At 39.2% G+C, this 18517-nt stretch overlaps 2 protein-coding genes and 1 long non-coding RNA gene across 4 annotated transcripts in view; 1 reads left to right on the top strand and 2 right to left on the bottom strand.

Moving 5' to 3' along the window:
• The window catches only part of LOC148736546 (uncharacterized), a 2237-nt gene extending 449 nt beyond the window's left edge, over positions 1-1788 (top strand). The window contains exon 2 of the long non-coding RNA XR_015999045.1: positions 152-1788. This is a non-coding gene — a long non-coding RNA (uncharacterized LOC148736546). The remainder of the gene's footprint in view (positions 1-151) is intronic.
• A 162-nt stretch (positions 1789-1950) lies between these two features.
• On the bottom strand, positions 1951-6061 carry LOC111337876 (methylthioribose-1-phosphate isomerase). Of its 2 annotated transcripts, none has more exons than XM_022944256.2 (3): positions 5863-6059; positions 3213-3873; positions 1951-2710 (listed from the first exon to the last, which is right to left on the bottom strand). In XM_022944256.2, the coding sequence occupies exons 1-3, from the start codon at positions 5992-5994 to the stop codon at positions 2442-2444; spliced, it is 1062 nt and encodes a 353-aa protein (XP_022799991.2). In that variant the 5' UTR covers positions 5995-6059; the 3' UTR covers positions 1951-2441. The 2 variants fall into 2 exon arrangements, with proteins under 2 accessions (XP_022799991.2, XP_022799998.2); XM_022944263.2 differs by having other exon boundaries at positions 2498-2710; positions 3193-3873; positions 5863-6061.
• Positions 6062-12224: 6163 nt separating this feature from the next.
• LOC148736545 (uncharacterized) lies at positions 12225-17912 on the bottom strand. Its single transcript, XM_088753081.1, has 2 exons — positions 14812-17912; positions 12225-14157 (listed from the first exon to the last, which is right to left on the bottom strand). Exons 1-2 carry the CDS (start codon positions 16869-16871, stop codon positions 12225-12227), a joined length of 3993 nt encoding a protein of 1330 aa, XP_088609207.1. The 5' UTR covers positions 16872-17912.
• Positions 17913-18517: the final 605 nt, after the last annotated feature.

Here is an 18517-nt window from a genome sequence, read left to right as displayed (position 1 = left end):
GAGTATTATCGTCTATATTTTATGTCTCTGTGGTCTGTTTACATCAGACTCCACTGTCAGTACGTCTTGCACGATCTCGTCCATCTTGACCTTTTGCAATCTCTTCTCTGAAATATCTTTTAATCTTCGACCTTTTACGTGTTAATTCCAGTTTCTACTGACAACACAACTCGGAAGAAGCCGAGATTCGACGCATTATCTAAGCTAAATATGCCTACGAAAAGCATTGAATCTCGCAAGCTAACACCGAGACCAGAGCGTCCCCATCATCCAGCAGATTCGGTTTGCACTGACGTCAACTCAGATGTATGCTGATGACATTGCATCTCATGTCCTGGTATTTATGGTGCGTGGCATTTGTACTGAACTTAAGTTTGCCTTAGCTAATTTTGCTACCACAGGAATTACATCATGTCAGCTCAGACCCTTGTTTTGGGAAGCAGTTTTGATAGAGCGCTTCTGTCAAGACCCAGTTGAACAATATTTTGGAGACCAGCGCAAACTTGGCAGGCATTGTGATAATCCAGATATTCACCAATTTGGATATAATGCTAACACCATCCACATCCAGCGGTCTGATTCATGCCAAAGCGGTAACACCAGGGGGAGGAAGGATAAGCATCGACAATGGGAACAAATGACAAATGACAAATTGCCATGCAGAAAGAGAAGAAAAACTGAATGATAGTTATTCATTGTTAAAATCAATACAAGTATCAGTTAGCCTCAAGTGATAATGATAATAATTAGATCTTACATTTTGAAAGATATGCTTTAATTTAGTAGTGGATTATTAAATTGATGTCTTTTGGATGATCTTTGAGACATGTGAACAATATGCAAACAAATTTTGATCTAAAAGTCAATAATCCCCTCTATTAACTATGCTTTAATCAAGAAATTTGATCATATCACCCCTGTATTGATTCAACTGCATTGGTTACCTGTTCACTTTCGGATTCTTTTTAAAGTCTTATTGTTAGTTTATAAGGCCCTAAATGGTCTGGCACCATGATACATCACGGTATTACTTAGTTATCCTACATGTTCACATACGCTACGCTCTACTGATCAAAATTTCTGGCAGTTCCGAAGTCAAGACTTAAAACATACGGAGACAGGGCCTTTTCTGCTGCTGCACCTAAACTCTGGAACGAGCTGCCATTAGATCTTAGAAGTTTAGATACACTTAATTTATTCAAGAAACACTTAAAGACTGATCTTTTTAAAAAAGCATATAATGTTTAACTTTTTGATAATTTGGAACAGGATTTACCATGATATTTTTATAAATAAGTCTGCAAATAGGTTTTTAATTTATTCATATTTTATTACCAGTGGGATCTTTTTAATTATTTTAATATTATGAATTGTAAAGCACTTTGGTCAATTAATGGAGTTAGCGCTATATAAATTATGTTAAATTAAATTTAATTAAAGAAAGACGAACTCAGCTCTGCTGTAAATGTGTTCAGAAGATGTGTAAAAAATCCCACCCCATTAACTTTCTTATTCCGAGAACAGCAACGAGTGGTCATAGTTACAACTTTCGATCTGGCGACAACAACAGAAGTATTGTTTACGTTGATAGGAATCATTGCCGGACCCAGCGTTCAGATTCTTTTATCTCTTTCAATAGTGAATATGCAAACATGTAAATAGTTAATTAAGATATTTTTATTGTTCTTATAGTAATTGTAGATTTAATTAATTATTGATTGTAAATTTAGCCCTTTAATTCAGTTAATTCTGCAATGTGGCAAATAAACGGTATATTATTATTATTAATTATTATTATTATTATGTATTACACAAACAGTACTCTTGGTTTCTTTTTCAGCCATTTGAGCTATTGATAGTTCTTTCTCTTCTCACTTCAATGTTATACAACTCCTGATGGTTTACCATTTCTTTCCTTTTTGTGTCCGTCATAGAATAGACACAAAGATGTTTCCATCAGATACATACATGTTTATTTTCTATCCTAAACGACCATGCATATATTACAACCAAATGTTTATATTTTCAAAACCTCAATTTTAAGAAATCATAGTTAGAAAGTATTTCAAATGAATGTACATGTATATTGGACAGGTACAAATCGAGAAGCAGTTCAGGTATGAGCTGCCTCAAACTGGGTACCAATCCACTGAATCTGGACATTAAATGACTGGGTATGAAACAACTGTGGGTACAAAATGACTGGATACCAATTTCTTTTGGACTGTGGCTTATGATGTTTGCCAAGACTACAATAAGATAAAGGTGAAATCAATACACACAAAGACGAATCTAAATGAAGGAAAACCTTACAGAAACTATAAACTTTACCAAAGTTGCAGTCTATTCTTTCTTAGCAATAGGTAACTATTGTAATCTATGAAACACATTGCCTATATCTGCTTGACAACAGGCAGTCACTGTTCCATGAGGAAAGGAGCTTAGTTTTTTCCTGCCAGTGCTTTTTTTAGTTCAGATGGTTTAAACACACCACATTCTGTGGCAATACCTCCTGTTATTAACTCTGCTGGAGTAACATCAAAAGCTGGATTCCAGCAAGCAATGCCAGGGGCAGCTATACGCACACCTGCTACATTAGTAAGTTCTTCAGCAGGTCTCTCCTCAATCACAATATCACTGCCATGCTCTAACGACAGGTCAATGCTGGTGGAGGGCACAGCAACATAGAATGGGATTCCATGATGTTTAGCTAACAAAGAAAGAAAAGTTCATTGTTAACAATCACTGACAATATCTATTTAATGGCTAACATCTGAGGGACAGAGACTCTAGCCTTCTCCTTTTTGCACCAGACTACAGAGAGATCAGTCCAGGTACAGACTTTTTAATGGGTCATTATACATTGGGTTTTTTTAGTTAGACAGTTTACTCTCACAAATTCTCTCTACTGGAAACTAGCAGAGACTAGCTATGCTATTTGTGGATAGTGGTTGATTACGTTAAGTTAAGTTTAATGCCATTAAAATAAAAGAATCTACTGGAAACTGTCAGGCAAACATAATTAATTGCCTGATTTCTATTGCATCCTCTGTTTATGAAGATATAAAAACCTTCTCCTTATAGAACATGCAGAAGAAATATAAAATTCAGCTGCACACAGAATTTATCCTTTTGATTAATACACCTTGTGAATCAGAATAACCAAAATGTGTAAGGACAAAAAGAAAATACCTGGCATATCACTTCCTTACCAGCTATGGCTATCTGATATGTCCCTATCTTATTTGCTGTATCTCCATTTGCAACCACTCTGTCAGCACCCACGACAACTGCATGTACTCCTTTTGTCTTCATGAGTAGTGAAACCATTGAATCTGCTACTAAGGTTGAAGGGATATTCTCATAGACCAACTCATATGCTGTAAGCCTTGATCCTTGGTTATAAGGTCTGGTCTCAGTACAGAACACATGATCAATATGGTCTTGTTCGGACAAATGTCTTATCACTCCTAATGCTGTTCCAAATCCTGATGTTGCTAGGGAACCAGTATTGCAGTGTGTGAGCACCTTTAACTTGTCAGCCCCTACCAGTTGTAACATATGCTCTGCACCAAGCCTTCCCAGAGCCTTGTTATCACTTAGATCTTTTTCTAGCATTCCTTCAATTTCAGTGATAAGTTCCACCTTGACAGTTTCAGTGTCATTGATTTTTGAGGACGAGTCTTTGACGAACAATGTCAAATGCTTTGCAGCTTCCATAATATTTACTGCTGTTGGTCTAGCTGTGGTAAGATACTGAAGCTTCTCTGCAACAAAGTTTTTCAGTTCTTCTTTGGAACTAAATGACACTGGTAAAAGCTCTACTGCAAGACTCAAGGCACCAACCAAAGCAATTGCAGGAGCACCACGAACCTGAAACAATAAAACATATATGTATCTCTGAGAGTTTTGTGCATTTACTTAATAAAATGTTGGTTTACTGAATGCATAGTTTGAAATAAATGACTCTGTAACATTCATCATATGCACCAAAACATAATAGCCACTGCGATTTGTAACTTGTCCATAAATATAACTAGTAGGTACACTGACATAAGTGCTCTGATGCAGGATCTTGGCAGTAACTTTTCAGACATCAGTCTATAACCAAATAAATTTCAATGAGATTTAGAGTTGCACCAACTACAAAAAAATGAACTGCTACCTAGAGTGTAACAGAAGTAACTCTAACTGTAAGCAAACCAAATTTGAACCAAACAAATGCAAAAGTTATTTCTGTAAAGTTTACTGACTACACTGGAATTTAACCTACTACCGGTGAGCAATATGTAATATTGCTGAATATTCCTCTACTCCTCTCAGAAGTCTGGTTTCTTAAGAAAATCATCATATCATCTATCACAGTATCTATCACCAAAACATTTAAAACTGCACAAGTTGGTTTCGTTGTGCAGTGTATCAAGAAAATTAAACACAAATGATCGCAGGCATTTCACCATCTTGAATATTTCTACTCCTCTCTAGTAACTACAGCACAATTTTCTTTAAAATTCCCCTTCCTGACAATTAGCACAATACATGTCTATGCTACAGCTATTAAAAGTTGTAGATTGTATCTTTCGGGTAGGTATTGTACAAAGTAGTACAGGCACCTGTGCACAAAGAGTCGAAGAGAAAAAGGGAAAGTGGGGTCAAAGAGACTACCCAACGCCTCCTCCTCTCCCTACCCCTATAAGAGACTGTGCTGGGGGGGGGAGGGGGAGGGAGAAATGGTATTATTTACATATGACTTCTCTGGAGATTATTTAGTGCAGCAAGATATAAATTCATACACTAAAATCCACTCATCAAGTTTTGAACCCAAATCACTAATCTGTTTCACACAATAAATCTGTAATTGAACTGTTCTTCATCTGTGCTTAGTTTCTTATAGTCTTGATCCAGATCCACAAGTAAATGTGCATTAAGACTCTCAGTAACACAGAATTTGATTTTCTTTTTTGAGTGTATGGTTCAAAAACAGTTTTCTTCCATCTTGTTGCACTTCATAATCTTTTCCCCTTAATCAAATGAACAAGTTAACCCAATTTATCCACAGCATATATCTCTGGAAATGATCTGTTGGATTTTGTCTTCTTTTCATCATTACCAGATAAGCCTTTCTTGACATTTTGTTGCTCTTCAGTGTAAAGTTAAATTCCCAAATTTATTTTTTCCTCTTTTTCTCCTTCATTACTTCTTAAACATCCACCTGTCTTTCGGAGGAAACTGACCCAGAAATATCTTTAATCAGAAAAGATGTTTGCTTTGATCCCCCTACTACAAGAAAGTGAGAAATATTCCCAGAACTGAAACAAACACACAATCTTGATTTGAAATTGTTCCTCAAGCTTAACATAGAACTGAGCAAGTTTGCCTCTTATCCCATTCTTTGCACACAAATCACAAACTTCTTGAGCACTTTCTGCACATTTTTTCCAGGAAGCCATGTAACTAATTTTTTTCAAATTGAATCTACATTGAATTTGATTCCTTCAAATAAGGTGTATTCCACTTTAAGTCTTTTAAAAAAACTGTCAAGCCACCGAAGTGAAAACTTAATGTTTTGCAACGTACACGTGTAAACGTTCCAAAACGATCCCTGAGTCATCAGCCCTGGATGTCCACGTGGACAATATTGAGGTCCTCATTACCATCTTACAAAATTAAATTGCTTCTAACCAGATTAGCTCATATAAAAGCCATCCTTGTCTATCTCATGATCTAATGTAACATTTTCGCCAAAAATGCCGCCTATTCAATCATAATGGAGTTATATTGAAGAACCTCGTAAGGGTTTTTATAAAATATTTTAAATCTAGGTCACTTCCGCTAACGAAGTGAGCTCTTTGCTCAAACTACCTTCATTGTTCTTATCGCTTGCCAGCCATCTTCTACTCCAGTAATCTCCTCATATACTGACTCGTGAGGAAGGAGAAGCTGGTTGAGAATCTCAAGATGTCCACGTTTGTATTTTATCGCTAAAAGAGACATTTTTGCTTTCGAAGCAAACCCTTTCGTCGAGCAACGAGAAATAAACTTTAAGCCTCGTTCTGACAACCATAATATTTAACTTCCCCCTCCCCAGAGTAGAAAATTAGCTCTCCCGAGTCCTTCCGCCGAGTGAGGGAATATTTTTCAGTTTCACTCGGCGTAATCGTTCGATTTGATAATATATGAATATATGGAATCTAAAGGGGATAGTCCGATCTGGGTAAATGTGTTAGACTTCATTTCTGCTTGTAAAATCCTTTATTAAAGATTTCATTCAGGTAGCCTCTATTTTCTACATTTTAATATATATGCCTAACTCTATTATACTTGTACCTAAGAAGGTTTATTGCAACTGAAGGGGTGTAGGCCTAACGCAACGTAAGGAAAAAAAGTAGAAAATCGCGGATGACAGAAAATTAATTAATTAGCGATATGATTACATGGAGAGTTGCAAAGGTCAACACTGTCTGCCAACTTACACGCCGGCTGAAAGTCAAAACGGAAATCGTCCAAGTTATTGTTCAAAATTGCGAAGAGCGACAAGCATGGAGACCAAAACTATTAAGAACTCGAACATTCCCCTTTATGACTTTTCTTTCCATTTGATTTTGACGTTAGGCTCACTCGATTTTACTTGCTATTCCATGCACCAACTGGATTCGCGTCTAGCAGTTGTTGAGCAAATTTTCCTTCAAACAAGTCCTCTAAATCAGCTTCCTTTAAACATTATTGCTAACCCGACATCTACGAATTTGCTTGGAAGTGGATGGAAAACGAAGGAAAAAATCATCAAAAGAGATTTTTCTAGTCCCTTTATCTGTACCAAGTGTGGAAATGTCTGCGCCAGCTCGAATGGGCCACAGCGAAATGTGGGTTGTCTTTCTTCCATCTGTAGTTGTTCTCATAAGGATCAAAGTTTTGTTCACTCGTTTCCTCTCTAGGCCGGGTACCATACGAATCTATCTAAAGTGAATCAGCCTTAGACGCCATTGTACATAATGTTCGCTTAATAAAGGATATTCTATACACAAGGCTAAAAGATTAGGAAAAAAATGATTAAAATGTTTAAACCAAACGTTTTCGGCTGTTTGCCATCTCCAGGGTTACGTACGTCTTTAGTATGAGCAAAGGTCAAATTTCACAGACAGCATTCTCTGACAACTGATCAGTTTGAACTTGCAAAACTAGATAAATATGTAACATCTAGTAGACAATTCATTATGACATATGAAGAGAGACGTTTTTTTTTTTATTTGAAGCTTAAAATGACTGGATCATCCATTGGTATAAAAACACGATAAAAGACTTGATTCAACAAATGACAGACGGGCGACTTGGAACAGAACATGCTACTCATGACACATAGGTCTTTCCTCTGTTTTTTCATGGATAACTGGGTTAAGGTTCCTATTTTTCTTCTCGTTAATCAAAGAACAACATATTTTGATGGCAAATTGCTCCTTTCACGGCTTAAGCAGAGTAGAGAACATTCTTTTTCACCGACTTGATTACCTTCAGTTTCAAGCTCTTTTCAGACACAAATACTCTTTCGCGCTGGCTAGGAAATTTTGAAATATAATGTGAATCTACCCACACAAAGATACCGCATTAATCTCAAAATAGGGAAAATTTTCGTCGTAAACGGTATCTATTCTAACTCTTTGAGATGCCTAGTGCAGGCTTCAAAGATCCTCTCTTGGCCTCTCGCCAAGTTTTTGGCTTCCCGAGTCAGTCTGAACACAATATGATCTTCTTCAATCAGCAGAATGTGACGGCAAAACAAAATCAGTAGAGGATGCTTTTCATGGAAGGTAAGATCAATTCATCTGCGTGTACCACAGTGAGTCTCTCAGCAGCCGGGGACTTGGCCTTCGTTTCAAGTTTTTTTGCGACTCCATTGCCGGCGTTAGAACAATTTAGAATATAAACAAACATGTAAGGCAACAGAGTTTCCTAGAAAGTAAGATTTTATTGCAGTGTTTTCCGTAAAAAATGTATTTTTTTCCAATAAAATATGATGGCAGTTTCTCGTTGAAAGGATCAGAAAGATTTCACAACTGATGCTCAGCCCAGAAAATTGACTTACTCAGTTTGATAAACACTTTTGGGTGCATGTATGCGCAGGTGGGGTGGGGGAGGGGGTCGGTAGAAGGAGGAAAGTACTGTTAAACTTATCTGTATTAACAGCATGTATGATAAATAATCCTAAGTATGTAGGAATCCCTGCACTAGAAATCTCAGCTTGTTCCCAGTTGTTGTTGTTGTTGTTTTTTTCACCTTCTCTAATTATGAGCACCAGACCCCTAACAAACCTCTTTCTCTCAGGCAAGGTACCAACGATAAATGCTTGCCCGCAGACCATGATTAGCCTACCAGGTAGAAATCAAAGAAAAAAGTTGCTAATTTTACATCACAATTCAGACTGGTAACCACATCATAGAGCTCTTATTCATCAAACACTTAGACTCGATTCAACAGGTCGTCGAGGTGCACAAGGTCCACCGGGTCCTCTTGGCTCAGCTGGTGCCCAAGGTCCTCCCGGTTTACATGGACCTAAGGGCCCTTCCGGTAAGAGAGGAAGAAAAGCAACAGAGGGGCCACCGGGCCCTCCGGGTGAACGGGGCGTCAAAGTTTCCTAGGTCCCCCTGAGAAATGATCACCTGAAAAAAATTGCAGTGGAGGGGCTCAATTAGGTAAGATGACGTGATTTTCATAAGAAGCCAAGACACCTTTATATCTGTTCCTGTTAAAATTCTCTGCCAGCAAACAGGCAACAGAACGTTTGAGCTTAACTTGCATGCCGATTGTCAAACTGAGATAGTTTCCATCCTTGCCAGGGGTCTTTTCTCATGTTGCACCGAGCGTTATTATACTGACGCGAAATGTTTTAAAAATTTCAAACTATTGAAAAACCACTTGTTTGTTTGCTTGATTTCAATCCATTGAACTAATTATCAAGTTAGAGTCGGTCCAAAGACGTGCTACAAAGTTCATTTTAAGTTTGCCAATCTCCACATCCATAGATGATAGGACACGACTCCAATCGTTGAAACTTCCACCCATCACGTATTGGCACGAATTTATGGATACGATATTCTTCTACAAGGCTACGCATAACCTTGTCTCTTTGAATGGGTTCTGTATTACCTGTAAAACGTGTTGCAAGAACTAAACGCTACACTAACACTGTCATCAAATTTGTTCCTAAAAAATGCAAAACTACTACTTATCAAAAGTCTTTTTGCATCAGAACTTGTCTGATTTTGAACACTTTAGCCAGTATAATTAACATTGAAACCCAAACTCTGAACTAATTTAAGACCGTAATGTTTAATTACTATTTGGCCAGTTTCCTTAATATCTCTTACGATCCGAATAAGCCCAAAACCTTTCAGTCTATTTGTTTAAAATGTAATAATGTCCGTCCACTAAATTCTAAGATTACTTGCTGCATGTAGATTGATAGTTTCCTTTCTCCCCTTCTCTTGTCTTATTTTCTTTATATTCTGGGCCCGCTGTAATTGGCTATACTATTGCGGTGTCCCTGCCATTTTCTTTTTTTTTGTCTTTTTTTTTTTTTTTTTTTTTGTCAATTTTTGTCAATTTTTTTATCTATTTATTTTGACTGTTGTTGCTAGACGAAGTTAATAAATAAATAGAATTACCGAGCAGCGTTACTAAGCCTTTTTCTGTGACAATTCAAGAGAGCCAAAATGTCACGTTACCTTGTAAAGCAGAGGGATTTCCGACACCAGTCATCAGGTGGCACAAGAATGGTCACGTACTGAAGGACAAAGAAAACTGTCTGCTTCTCCCGACGGCCTGTTTTTATCGATTGTAACCACAAAAAATAAAACCAGGAATAGCCTCCCTGGTAAAATTTATTCCTTGTTTATCTCGTGGAATCAATGTCAGCGGACTGTAGCTCGTAATTGCTCCAGTCTAGGGGATTTTAGCGCTTTGCCTTCGTGACCTGTGTATCCTGCATGGCAAATGCATTCGCGAGCGAGAGCCAAATATTCTAATCGAGACTAAAACCTCCCATATTTTATAACTGAGATCGAGGAAATTTGAGTGAACTAATGAGTGTATCACCCCTTTTTGAGTTCATTGATGGAGGTCCAAGTCGGTTAGTCTGCATGAGAGACAGATTCACACAGCGCGCGCAAGGTGACACAATGTATCCTTTCCCCGGTCCTCTTAGATTGAAATCCATCACAGGATTCCCTGATAGTTCATCAGCCACCATCCCTTTACACTCCCGGGTACAGAGAGACACTGTGAGGGTGAAGTGTCTTCTATGAGAGCACAACGCAATGATGCAGTCACGCTGACTAGACCTAGGACCTCTCGATCCTAGTGCGCTCATTGTGCTCAATATGAATAGCTTATTTCAAGTAGCTGTAATAATGTCAAACTTGCCACACAGGAACAGGAGAACGTACGGCTCATCGACTTATGCTAACAACGGGCCTCGAAGTTTCCTTGCAATAACGAGAATGCGATGGCCTGTGTGAAATGATTTTGACTCTTCAAAAATGTGGATGGAATCGAGACAGACATGAAAGGAACAAATTAGGTTCAACTGGTTTCCCGCCAAAATTGTTTTTACGCCCCTTTCTTCTGTTCACGTGATCGGTCCATTGACGTACACACACCACAAGGATTAAAAGTCATTACATAACTTTTTTTCGGAACCACAAGGAAATATTCAATCGCTTTTCCTTGTATAAGTACCTGGTAAAAAGAAAGCAAATGATATATCGTTGTTTGGCGCTTTTTTCTCCTTTGTTTTTGCGGTTCCAACTCCCACTTGATAATTTGCATTCTCTGAACAACGCGGAACTGAGTGTACACTTTCAGAACTCTTCTCCAGTATTTGCATGGCCTCGAGTTCGGTCTGACCTTTCAGTTTCTTGGCTCACTAATCCTATATCATTATCTTAAACATAAATAACTACTATTATTTGACTTTAATTAATACTTTCAGCAAAATGTTTATTTCGCAAGGCTGGTTATGTTGTTCTTTTATCTCTCCACTTTTAAACAAAAAAAAAACGTTTTTGATAACAACCTTAGGAGCGAATGTGCGAGCGGACTGAGTGAAAATCGAAAAATGTGGCACATGGTCGAAATACTGAAAACCATCATATTTTGCTCAGGGACACCTTGTAGTTGTGACGAATCCGCGCCACAAAGGTGGGTGCCCCCTAACACAAACAAAACACAGAACATAAACGAGTCCGAGAACACACGCCACAATACAACTAAACGTAGGCCTAGAGATATTTATTATGCTAATTAAAACAATAAAGCGACTAACAATAACGATAATACAATGATCTAATTAATTTACAGGAATACGCTAACTTAAACTACAGTACACTAAAACTATTTACAAGATTATTACTATTAAGATAAAAAAAAGGTTTTTTTTTTTCTAGTTCAGTTCGGTTGGGTTTCACCTTACGCCCGCGTCCGTGTTCTTCTCTTGTCCACAAATCACCACGCTCCACCAACAAACAGTGCCCTGCCAAAACCAAACTCCCGTTTCTCCAACCAGGTTCCTGTCTCACCAGTTCTCAACTTTGCTCGTTTCCTTCGTTTCAACTTTGCTTCGTCTTCTGACAACTTTGCAGTTTTCAACTTTTTACTTCTCGTAACTTGGTTCGCTCAGACTTGTTATTGAATTAATTACTATCTCTTCTTCCTTTAGCTCACAGTCTGGTAGATTCTTTGCACACCCGTTCCCCCGCAAATGGTTTTCTACCGTGAAATGGAACGATTGTTCTGAATGAATTTCTCAGAAATGATACTGTGCCGAGTCTCCGTTGACTCGAATTTTTCCACGCTCTTCGCTCGTAACTCACAAACCTTCACCTCACTTCTTCAAAAAAAAACCACACCGTACCAAACCACCCAAATCCTTAAATACACATGGACGCAAGGTGCCCGAAAAGAATGAAGAAAACTATTTGATATACACAATAAAGGTTAATTACACAACAGTTTACACAAGTGAAGAATAAAAATTACGTAACAGATACAAATAATCACGAACTATACTGATCCTAAGAGAATAAAAAAAAATAATTTACATTTAATAAATAAATTCCTAACACTTCCATGACACCTCCCCCCTTAAATAGCTATTTTTTGGGGACATGGAAACACAAAAATAGTGCTTAATTAAAGATTACATTAATATACTGTACAGCAATATGAGGTATTTACGCCCTACTATGGGCATCTACGTTACAATTTTGCTTACCACTCTTATGTTCTATTTTTATGTCGTACTCCTGTAAGGTAATGCTCCACCTTAATAGTTTCCTACTCTTGTCGCGAACCTGATTTAACCACACAAGGGGATTGTGATCCGTTTGCAGCTTAAAAGTGCGGCCATATAAATAATAGCGAAATAGCTCTACAGCCCAAACAATTCCTAAACATTCTTTTTCTGTGGTACACAACTTTTCCTCTCTAGGCTGTAACTTTCTACTAGCATATGCTATGGGGTGTTCCTCCCCGTCCTGATCTTTCTGACTTAAGATGGCCCCAAGACCTCTATTTGACGCATCTACTTGCAAAATGAACTCGTCATTCCAGTGTGGTGGCCTCAAAACAGGGGGAGTCTGCATTGCAACTTTCAAATCCTGAAAAGCTGATTCATGATTAGTACTCCATTGAACCTTAGAGGGATTTTTACCCTTAGTGAGGTCGGTAAGGACAGCAGCCCGTTCCGAAAAATTTGGGATAAATTTCCTATAATACCCGATTAAGCCAAGAAAAGATCTTACCTGCTTCTTAGTTTCTGGTCTGGGATATTCTTTAATAGCTTGAACCAAAGCTGTGCGGGGCTGAATTCTATCACCTCCAACTCTGTGACCAACAAAATCGACCGTTGACATCGCGATCTTACATTTGGACGGCCTAGCATTCAGTTTGCACTCTCGTAAACGTTGTAAAACCTGTTGGAGCTCAAAAAGGTGTTGGGGAAAAGATGTTGACGTGTCAACCTCGACATCATCAATGTAGGCATCTGCAAAATCTAACCCCTGTAAGACTTTCTCAGACATCATCCTCTGAAAGGATGCTGGAGCTGTTTTCATACCAAATGGCATAACTAAGAACTCATACAAGCCTTTGGTAGTAATAAATGCGGACTTTTCGATGGTAGAGGTCTCCAAGGGAATCTGCCAGTAACCTTTTGTGAGATCAATTGTACTAATGTACTTAGCAGAGGCAATCTTCTCAATCATACGTTCCATGGAGGGAATAGGATAAGCATCCATCTTTGTGACAGAATTCATTTTTCTGTAATCAACACACAGTCGTATTGTACCATCTGGTTTGGGAACAATGACAACAGGGGCCGCCCATGGACTAGTAGAATGGCGTATTATGCCCATTTCCAGCATATTTTCAATCTCTTTGTTAACCTCCTCCTCAAGTTTTTGAGGGACCTTATAAGGGGTGCACCTAATGGGTGGGGAATCACCCGTGTCGATTTTATGCACCGCTACATTGGTTAAATTTGATTTTCCTGAAAATACATCAGAATACTCATGTAGCAAGTTTTTTACCTGTCGTCTTTGATCTTCCGTCAAATTATCAGAGATCACTACATCTTTACAAGTCTCATCGTGACCAAATGGGAAAACGTTGCTTTCGTGCGGCAGTGACATCTCTGGGGACTCCGCCATTACTAAAGCAGCCATTTCATCACGGCTCTGCCATTTGCTAAGCAAATTAATGTGATAAGTGCGATGCTGTTTGTACATCTTGCCTGTATCAAGCTCATAATTCAATCCGTCCTCTAGTGCTCTAGTGACTTTGAAGGGTCCTTGCCATCTCATTTCTAATTTACTCCCAGGGGTGGGAAGCAAAACTAAGGCTTTGTCTCCAACTTCTAAGTGTCGTTTTGAACTATGAATATCATACAACCGTTTCTGCTTACCTTGGGCTTGCTTCAAGTTTTCTTGAACAACTTGTTGCATCGTTGCAAGTCTTCTTCGGATCTCAAGGACATGAGTTATCAGATTGTCTTCTAAAGATGATCCTTCCGACCAAGTCTCCTTGATAACGGCGAGGGGTCCTCTCACCGTATGTCCATAAAGTAATTCAAAGGGCGAGTAACCAGTGGACTCACAAGGAATCTCTCTATAAGCAAAGAGTAAGTATGGGAGATAATTGTCCCAGGTTTGAACCCGCTCTCGAACAAACTTCCTCAGCATACTCTTTAAAGTGCCGTTGAAACGCTCCACTAACCCATTTGCCTGGGGGTGGTATACTGATGTCTTAATCTTAGTTATGCCTAATTGCTCATACAGCTGGGCCATAAGCTTACTCATGAAATTGGAGCCCTGGTCAGACACTATCTTATCGGGGATACCCACCCTAGAGAAATACTGAATCAATGCATCTGCGACCGCTTTTGAGCTCGTTGACCGTAAAGGAATGGCCTCTGGGTACCGTGTAGCATAATCTACGATTGTTAAAATGTACCTGTAACCCGTTGTTGTCCTGGGTAATTCTCCTACAATGTCGATGGCAATTTTCTTAAAGGGTTCAGTAACAATATCTACAGGCCTCAAGGGTGCCCTTTTTGACTTCAACTTCCTGGCTACCACCTGACATTGCGGGCAAGTTGCGCAATATTTGCGAACATCAAAGCTTAGACCAGGCCAGAAAAAATGTGCGGTTATGCGTTCAACTGTCTTCTTGCTACCCATATGACCTGACAAGGGGATTGTGTGACCAACACGCAGGATTTCATTCCTATAGGATTCTGGTACTACAATTCGATCAACAAACCTTGTTCCATTATGTTCTTCGGGAAGATATTTACGGTGCATCAGGAGGTCGTTAGTGAAGAAGTACCCATCCGATTCTTGTGGTGCCATTTTGGATGATTCCTTGCGTACTTTCTCGAGAGTCACGTCTGACTTCTGATCCGCTATCAGCTGGTTTCTGTCTCTATCTAGGATGTTTACTGGAGGTTTAACTTTACTAGGTTCTATTATCAAAGTATCACTCTCAGGATTCTTCTTACTTGTCTCTTCCTGTACCATGCCCTCAAATAACCTTTGCAAATCTCCTTCCTCTGGAGCTTCAGGCTTTATTTCTTTCTTCGCTAAACTCTTGACGGCGAGTGAATTCTCCCTGTCAATTAGCTCGTCTGCTTTCAATTGGGCTTCTTGTAATGCTTTCTGTCTCCTAGTCATCACGAAGGCCTCATCTCCACCAATGTCATCAGCTAGAACATTTCTCTCCCATTGGTCCAAAACATTTTGTCTCGACAGTGTTCTTCCAAAAGACGACCTGCCAAGTAAGCAATCTACAGGTAGCCTCTCCAACACTCCTACTAATTCTACGTGTTTACCTTCTTTGCTGTCAAATTCAACGTTTGCAAGTGGGACTGTAAGACGTTCTCCCGCAGCTGTTAATACTGTGATATTCTCCCCTGTGAAGGCTGTATTGTTTACATATCTTTTCTGGACTAGAGTCCTAGTACAACCAGAATCAATGACCATTTCTGCAATTTTCCCGTTTATTTTACCTCTAACATTGCAAGAAGGGAACTGAGATTGTTCTGACGTTAGGGGTGTCATACACAGGAGGTATCCCTGTGAAGGCTTCCCACGGCCCTTTCCACAGTTGAACGACATGTGACCTGGTTTACCACATTTGTAACATTTAATTTCAGGCCTCGTGGTTCTACGGGCTGGAGGGGAGGATGGTTTGGAGGGTCTTACATGGTATTGGTCTTGTTTCTGTTCAGACAATAAGTTATCCGCCTTAACATCTGGCCTCTTCTTTTTCCCAAATTTCTCATAACTAGCGGTTGACATATACTTACCATCAACAAGTGGCCCTTTCCTAGATTGAACATGTAAATTAGCAAGGTTGCCAAGTTCTTCAGCAGTTTTGGGCTTTTGCTCCTTTAACCAAGCTCTAAGCTCAGGACTTACCGCATCAAGAAGTCGCTCCATCAATACCTGTTCAATTATCTTATCCGCATCACCAGTAGCCTCGGCAACAGCTATCCAGCGGCTGAGATACCTTCGGGTTCTGTTTCCCCACTGGACGAAGTCCTCGTCGGGCTTTTTCTCTGAGGTTCGAAACCTATATCTATAGTGATCTGCGGTTAACTGGTAGGCTTTAATAATGCTTGCCTTACTCTCGTGGTAATCCTGGCATGCAGGGTCTGGGATTTCTAAATAAATAGACTTAGCCTTTTCAGTGAGCTTGGGTACTAAATTACCAACCCATTCCCCCTCGGGTAAGGATTGCGCCCTTGCAGTCATTTCAAAAATCCGGAAAAAATCATCTATATCTTCACTCTCCCTCATTTCCCTGATTTTGATAAACTTGGGCCTTTTAACCTCATTGTCACTTACCTGTTTCCTTTCAAACTCCCTTACAGCAAATTCTTCCTTTTCAGCTCTAAGGTTTCTGAGTCTCTCCTCCTCTCGTACCAAACGCCTTTCTTCTTCTTGGGCTTTTTGAGTTTCAAACTCCCTTCTCTCCCTCTCTAATTCCCTTTCAGCCTGACGCCTTTCTCTCTCCACCTCCCTTTCTAACTCCCTCATTTCTCTGTGTTCCTGACTAATTCTCTTCCGCAGTTCTAACATCTGCAGCTCACGCTCTTGTAACTGTAATCTCTGCTCAAAACTAAGACCAGTCTCCAAAGTTTCCTCCGCAAGGTTTTCTTCTGGTGCATCGAAACTCTGACCTATGCGATCTGAAGTTCTGAGTTTGCTCGCTAAAGTCTTAACACCATCCTTAGGAGAAAAATGAATACCTCGTTTGATAGCCTCAGCTCTAAGATCTTTAAGGACCCAGGAATCATAGCCGATCGCTGCAGTAGCCATATTAAATAATCGTATACTATTACCTTGCGTGTCTCCTGTTGAGCTGTTTATGTAAACTGTTAAGGAGCGATCCCACTCCTGACACCAAAATATGTGACGAATCCGCGCCACAAAGGTGGGTGCCCCCTAACACAAACAAAACACAGAACATAAACGAGTCCGAGAACACACGCCACAATACAACTAAACGTAGGCCTAGAGATATTTATTATGCTAATTAAAACAATAAAGCGACTAACAATAACGATAATACAATGATCTAATTAATTTACAGGAATACGCTAACTTAAACTACAGTACACTAAAACTATTTACAAGATTATTACTATTAAGATAAAAAAAAGGTTTTTTTTTTTCTAGTTCAGTTCGGTTGGGTTTCACCTTACGCCCGCGTCCGTGTTCTTCTCTTGTCCACAAATCACCACGCTCCACCAACAAACAGTGCCCTGCCAAAACCAAACTCCCGTTTCTCCAACCAGGTTCCTGTCTCACCAGTTCTCAACTTTGCTCGTTTCCTTCGTTTCAACTTTGCTTCGTCTTCTGACAACTTTGCAGTTTTCAACTTTTTACTTCTCGTAACTTGGTTCGCTCAGACTTGTTATTGAATTAATTACTATCTCTTCTTCCTTTAGCTCACAGTCTGGTAGATTCTTTGCACACCCGTTCCCCCGCAAATGGTTTTCTACCGTGAAATGGAACGATTGTTCTGAATGAATTTCTCAGAAATGATACTGTGCCGAGTCTCCGTTGACTCGAATTTTTCCACGCTCTTCGCTCGTAACTCACAAACCTTCACCTCACTTCTTCAAAAAAAAACCACACCGTACCAAACCACCCAAATCCTTAAATACACATGGACGCAAGGTGCCCGAAAAGAATGAAGAAAACTATTTGATATACACAATAAAGGTTAATTACACAACAGTTTACACAAGTGAAGAATAAAAATTACGTAACAGATACAAATAATCACGAACTATACTGATCCTAAGAGAATAAAAAAAAATAATTTACATTTAATAAATAAATTCCTAACACTTCCATGACAGTAGTGAACTTAGAAACGTGGTGAGGTCTTTTTTTCCTCAGAGCTGCCTCTTTATTCTAGAAAATGCACGGAAACTGAAACGAGCGTCGATAGCCCTAAACTAGCAGAAATCAGTCCTCAAGTAGAGGCAAATAAACTTTGCCAGGAAAAGCGTAGAGCAAGTTCGTATTAATTTGATAAATTTGTATCAGGACCATTTCATTTAAGTTTGAGTTCAAGGAACGTTCCCCATGCGGTATAACTCAGATTCGGTTCAGGTTAAGCTCAGGATAAGTGGAAATAGTGTTGTTTTTGCAGAATAGAAAAACTAGGTCTGGGCTTTCCATGTCTACACGGAAAAACCAGGTTGCAGTTTGAGAAAATCGCAACATCGTCATTTACATCACTTCATAATCTAATTAGGCAGCCGTGGTTAAATTTGGAATTTCAAATTTTAGCTGTACGCACCATGTTAGATCAGCAAATGAATACAGTAAGCCAACCTTGCCTGGTTAATGACAGCAGTTTGGTTTTTATCCTTGATTTCGTTTCAAATTCTCATCCATTTCCAATGCCGGATTTTGTTTTCAATAACGCATTTCGTAAGCTAGCGGAGGGT

This window comes from Stylophora pistillata, chromosome 3 (assembly GCF_964205215.1).
Source record: "Stylophora pistillata chromosome 3, jaStyPist1.2, whole genome shotgun sequence".
NCBI lineage: Eukaryota > Metazoa > Cnidaria > Anthozoa > Scleractinia > Pocilloporidae > Stylophora > Stylophora pistillata.
This window is presented reverse-complemented; position numbering and strand designations above follow the sequence as displayed.

Bases quoted from the DNA above. Each gene is read 5' to 3' on its own strand.
- LOC111337876 (XM_022944256.2), bottom strand. From the start codon at position 5,994: ATGTCTCTTTTAGCGATAAAATACAAACGTGGACATCTTGAGATTCTC. The intron at 3,874-5,862 runs GTAGTTTGAGCA...TTATTGTTTCAG, and splicing joins AAGCGATAAGAACAATGAAG to GTTCGTGGTGCTCCTGCAAT. The intron at 2,711-3,212 runs GTAAGGAAGTGA...TTTCTTTGTTAG, and splicing joins ATATCAGATAGCCATAGCTG to CTAAACATCATGGAATCCCA.
- LOC148736545 (XM_088753081.1), bottom strand. From the start codon at position 16,871: ATGGCTACTGCAGCGATCGGCTATGATTCCTGGGTCCTTAAAGATCTT. The intron at 14,158-14,811 runs GTTTGTTGATCG...CTTTGCTTATAG, and splicing joins GAAGAACATAATGGAACAAG to AGAGATTCCTTGTGAGTCCA.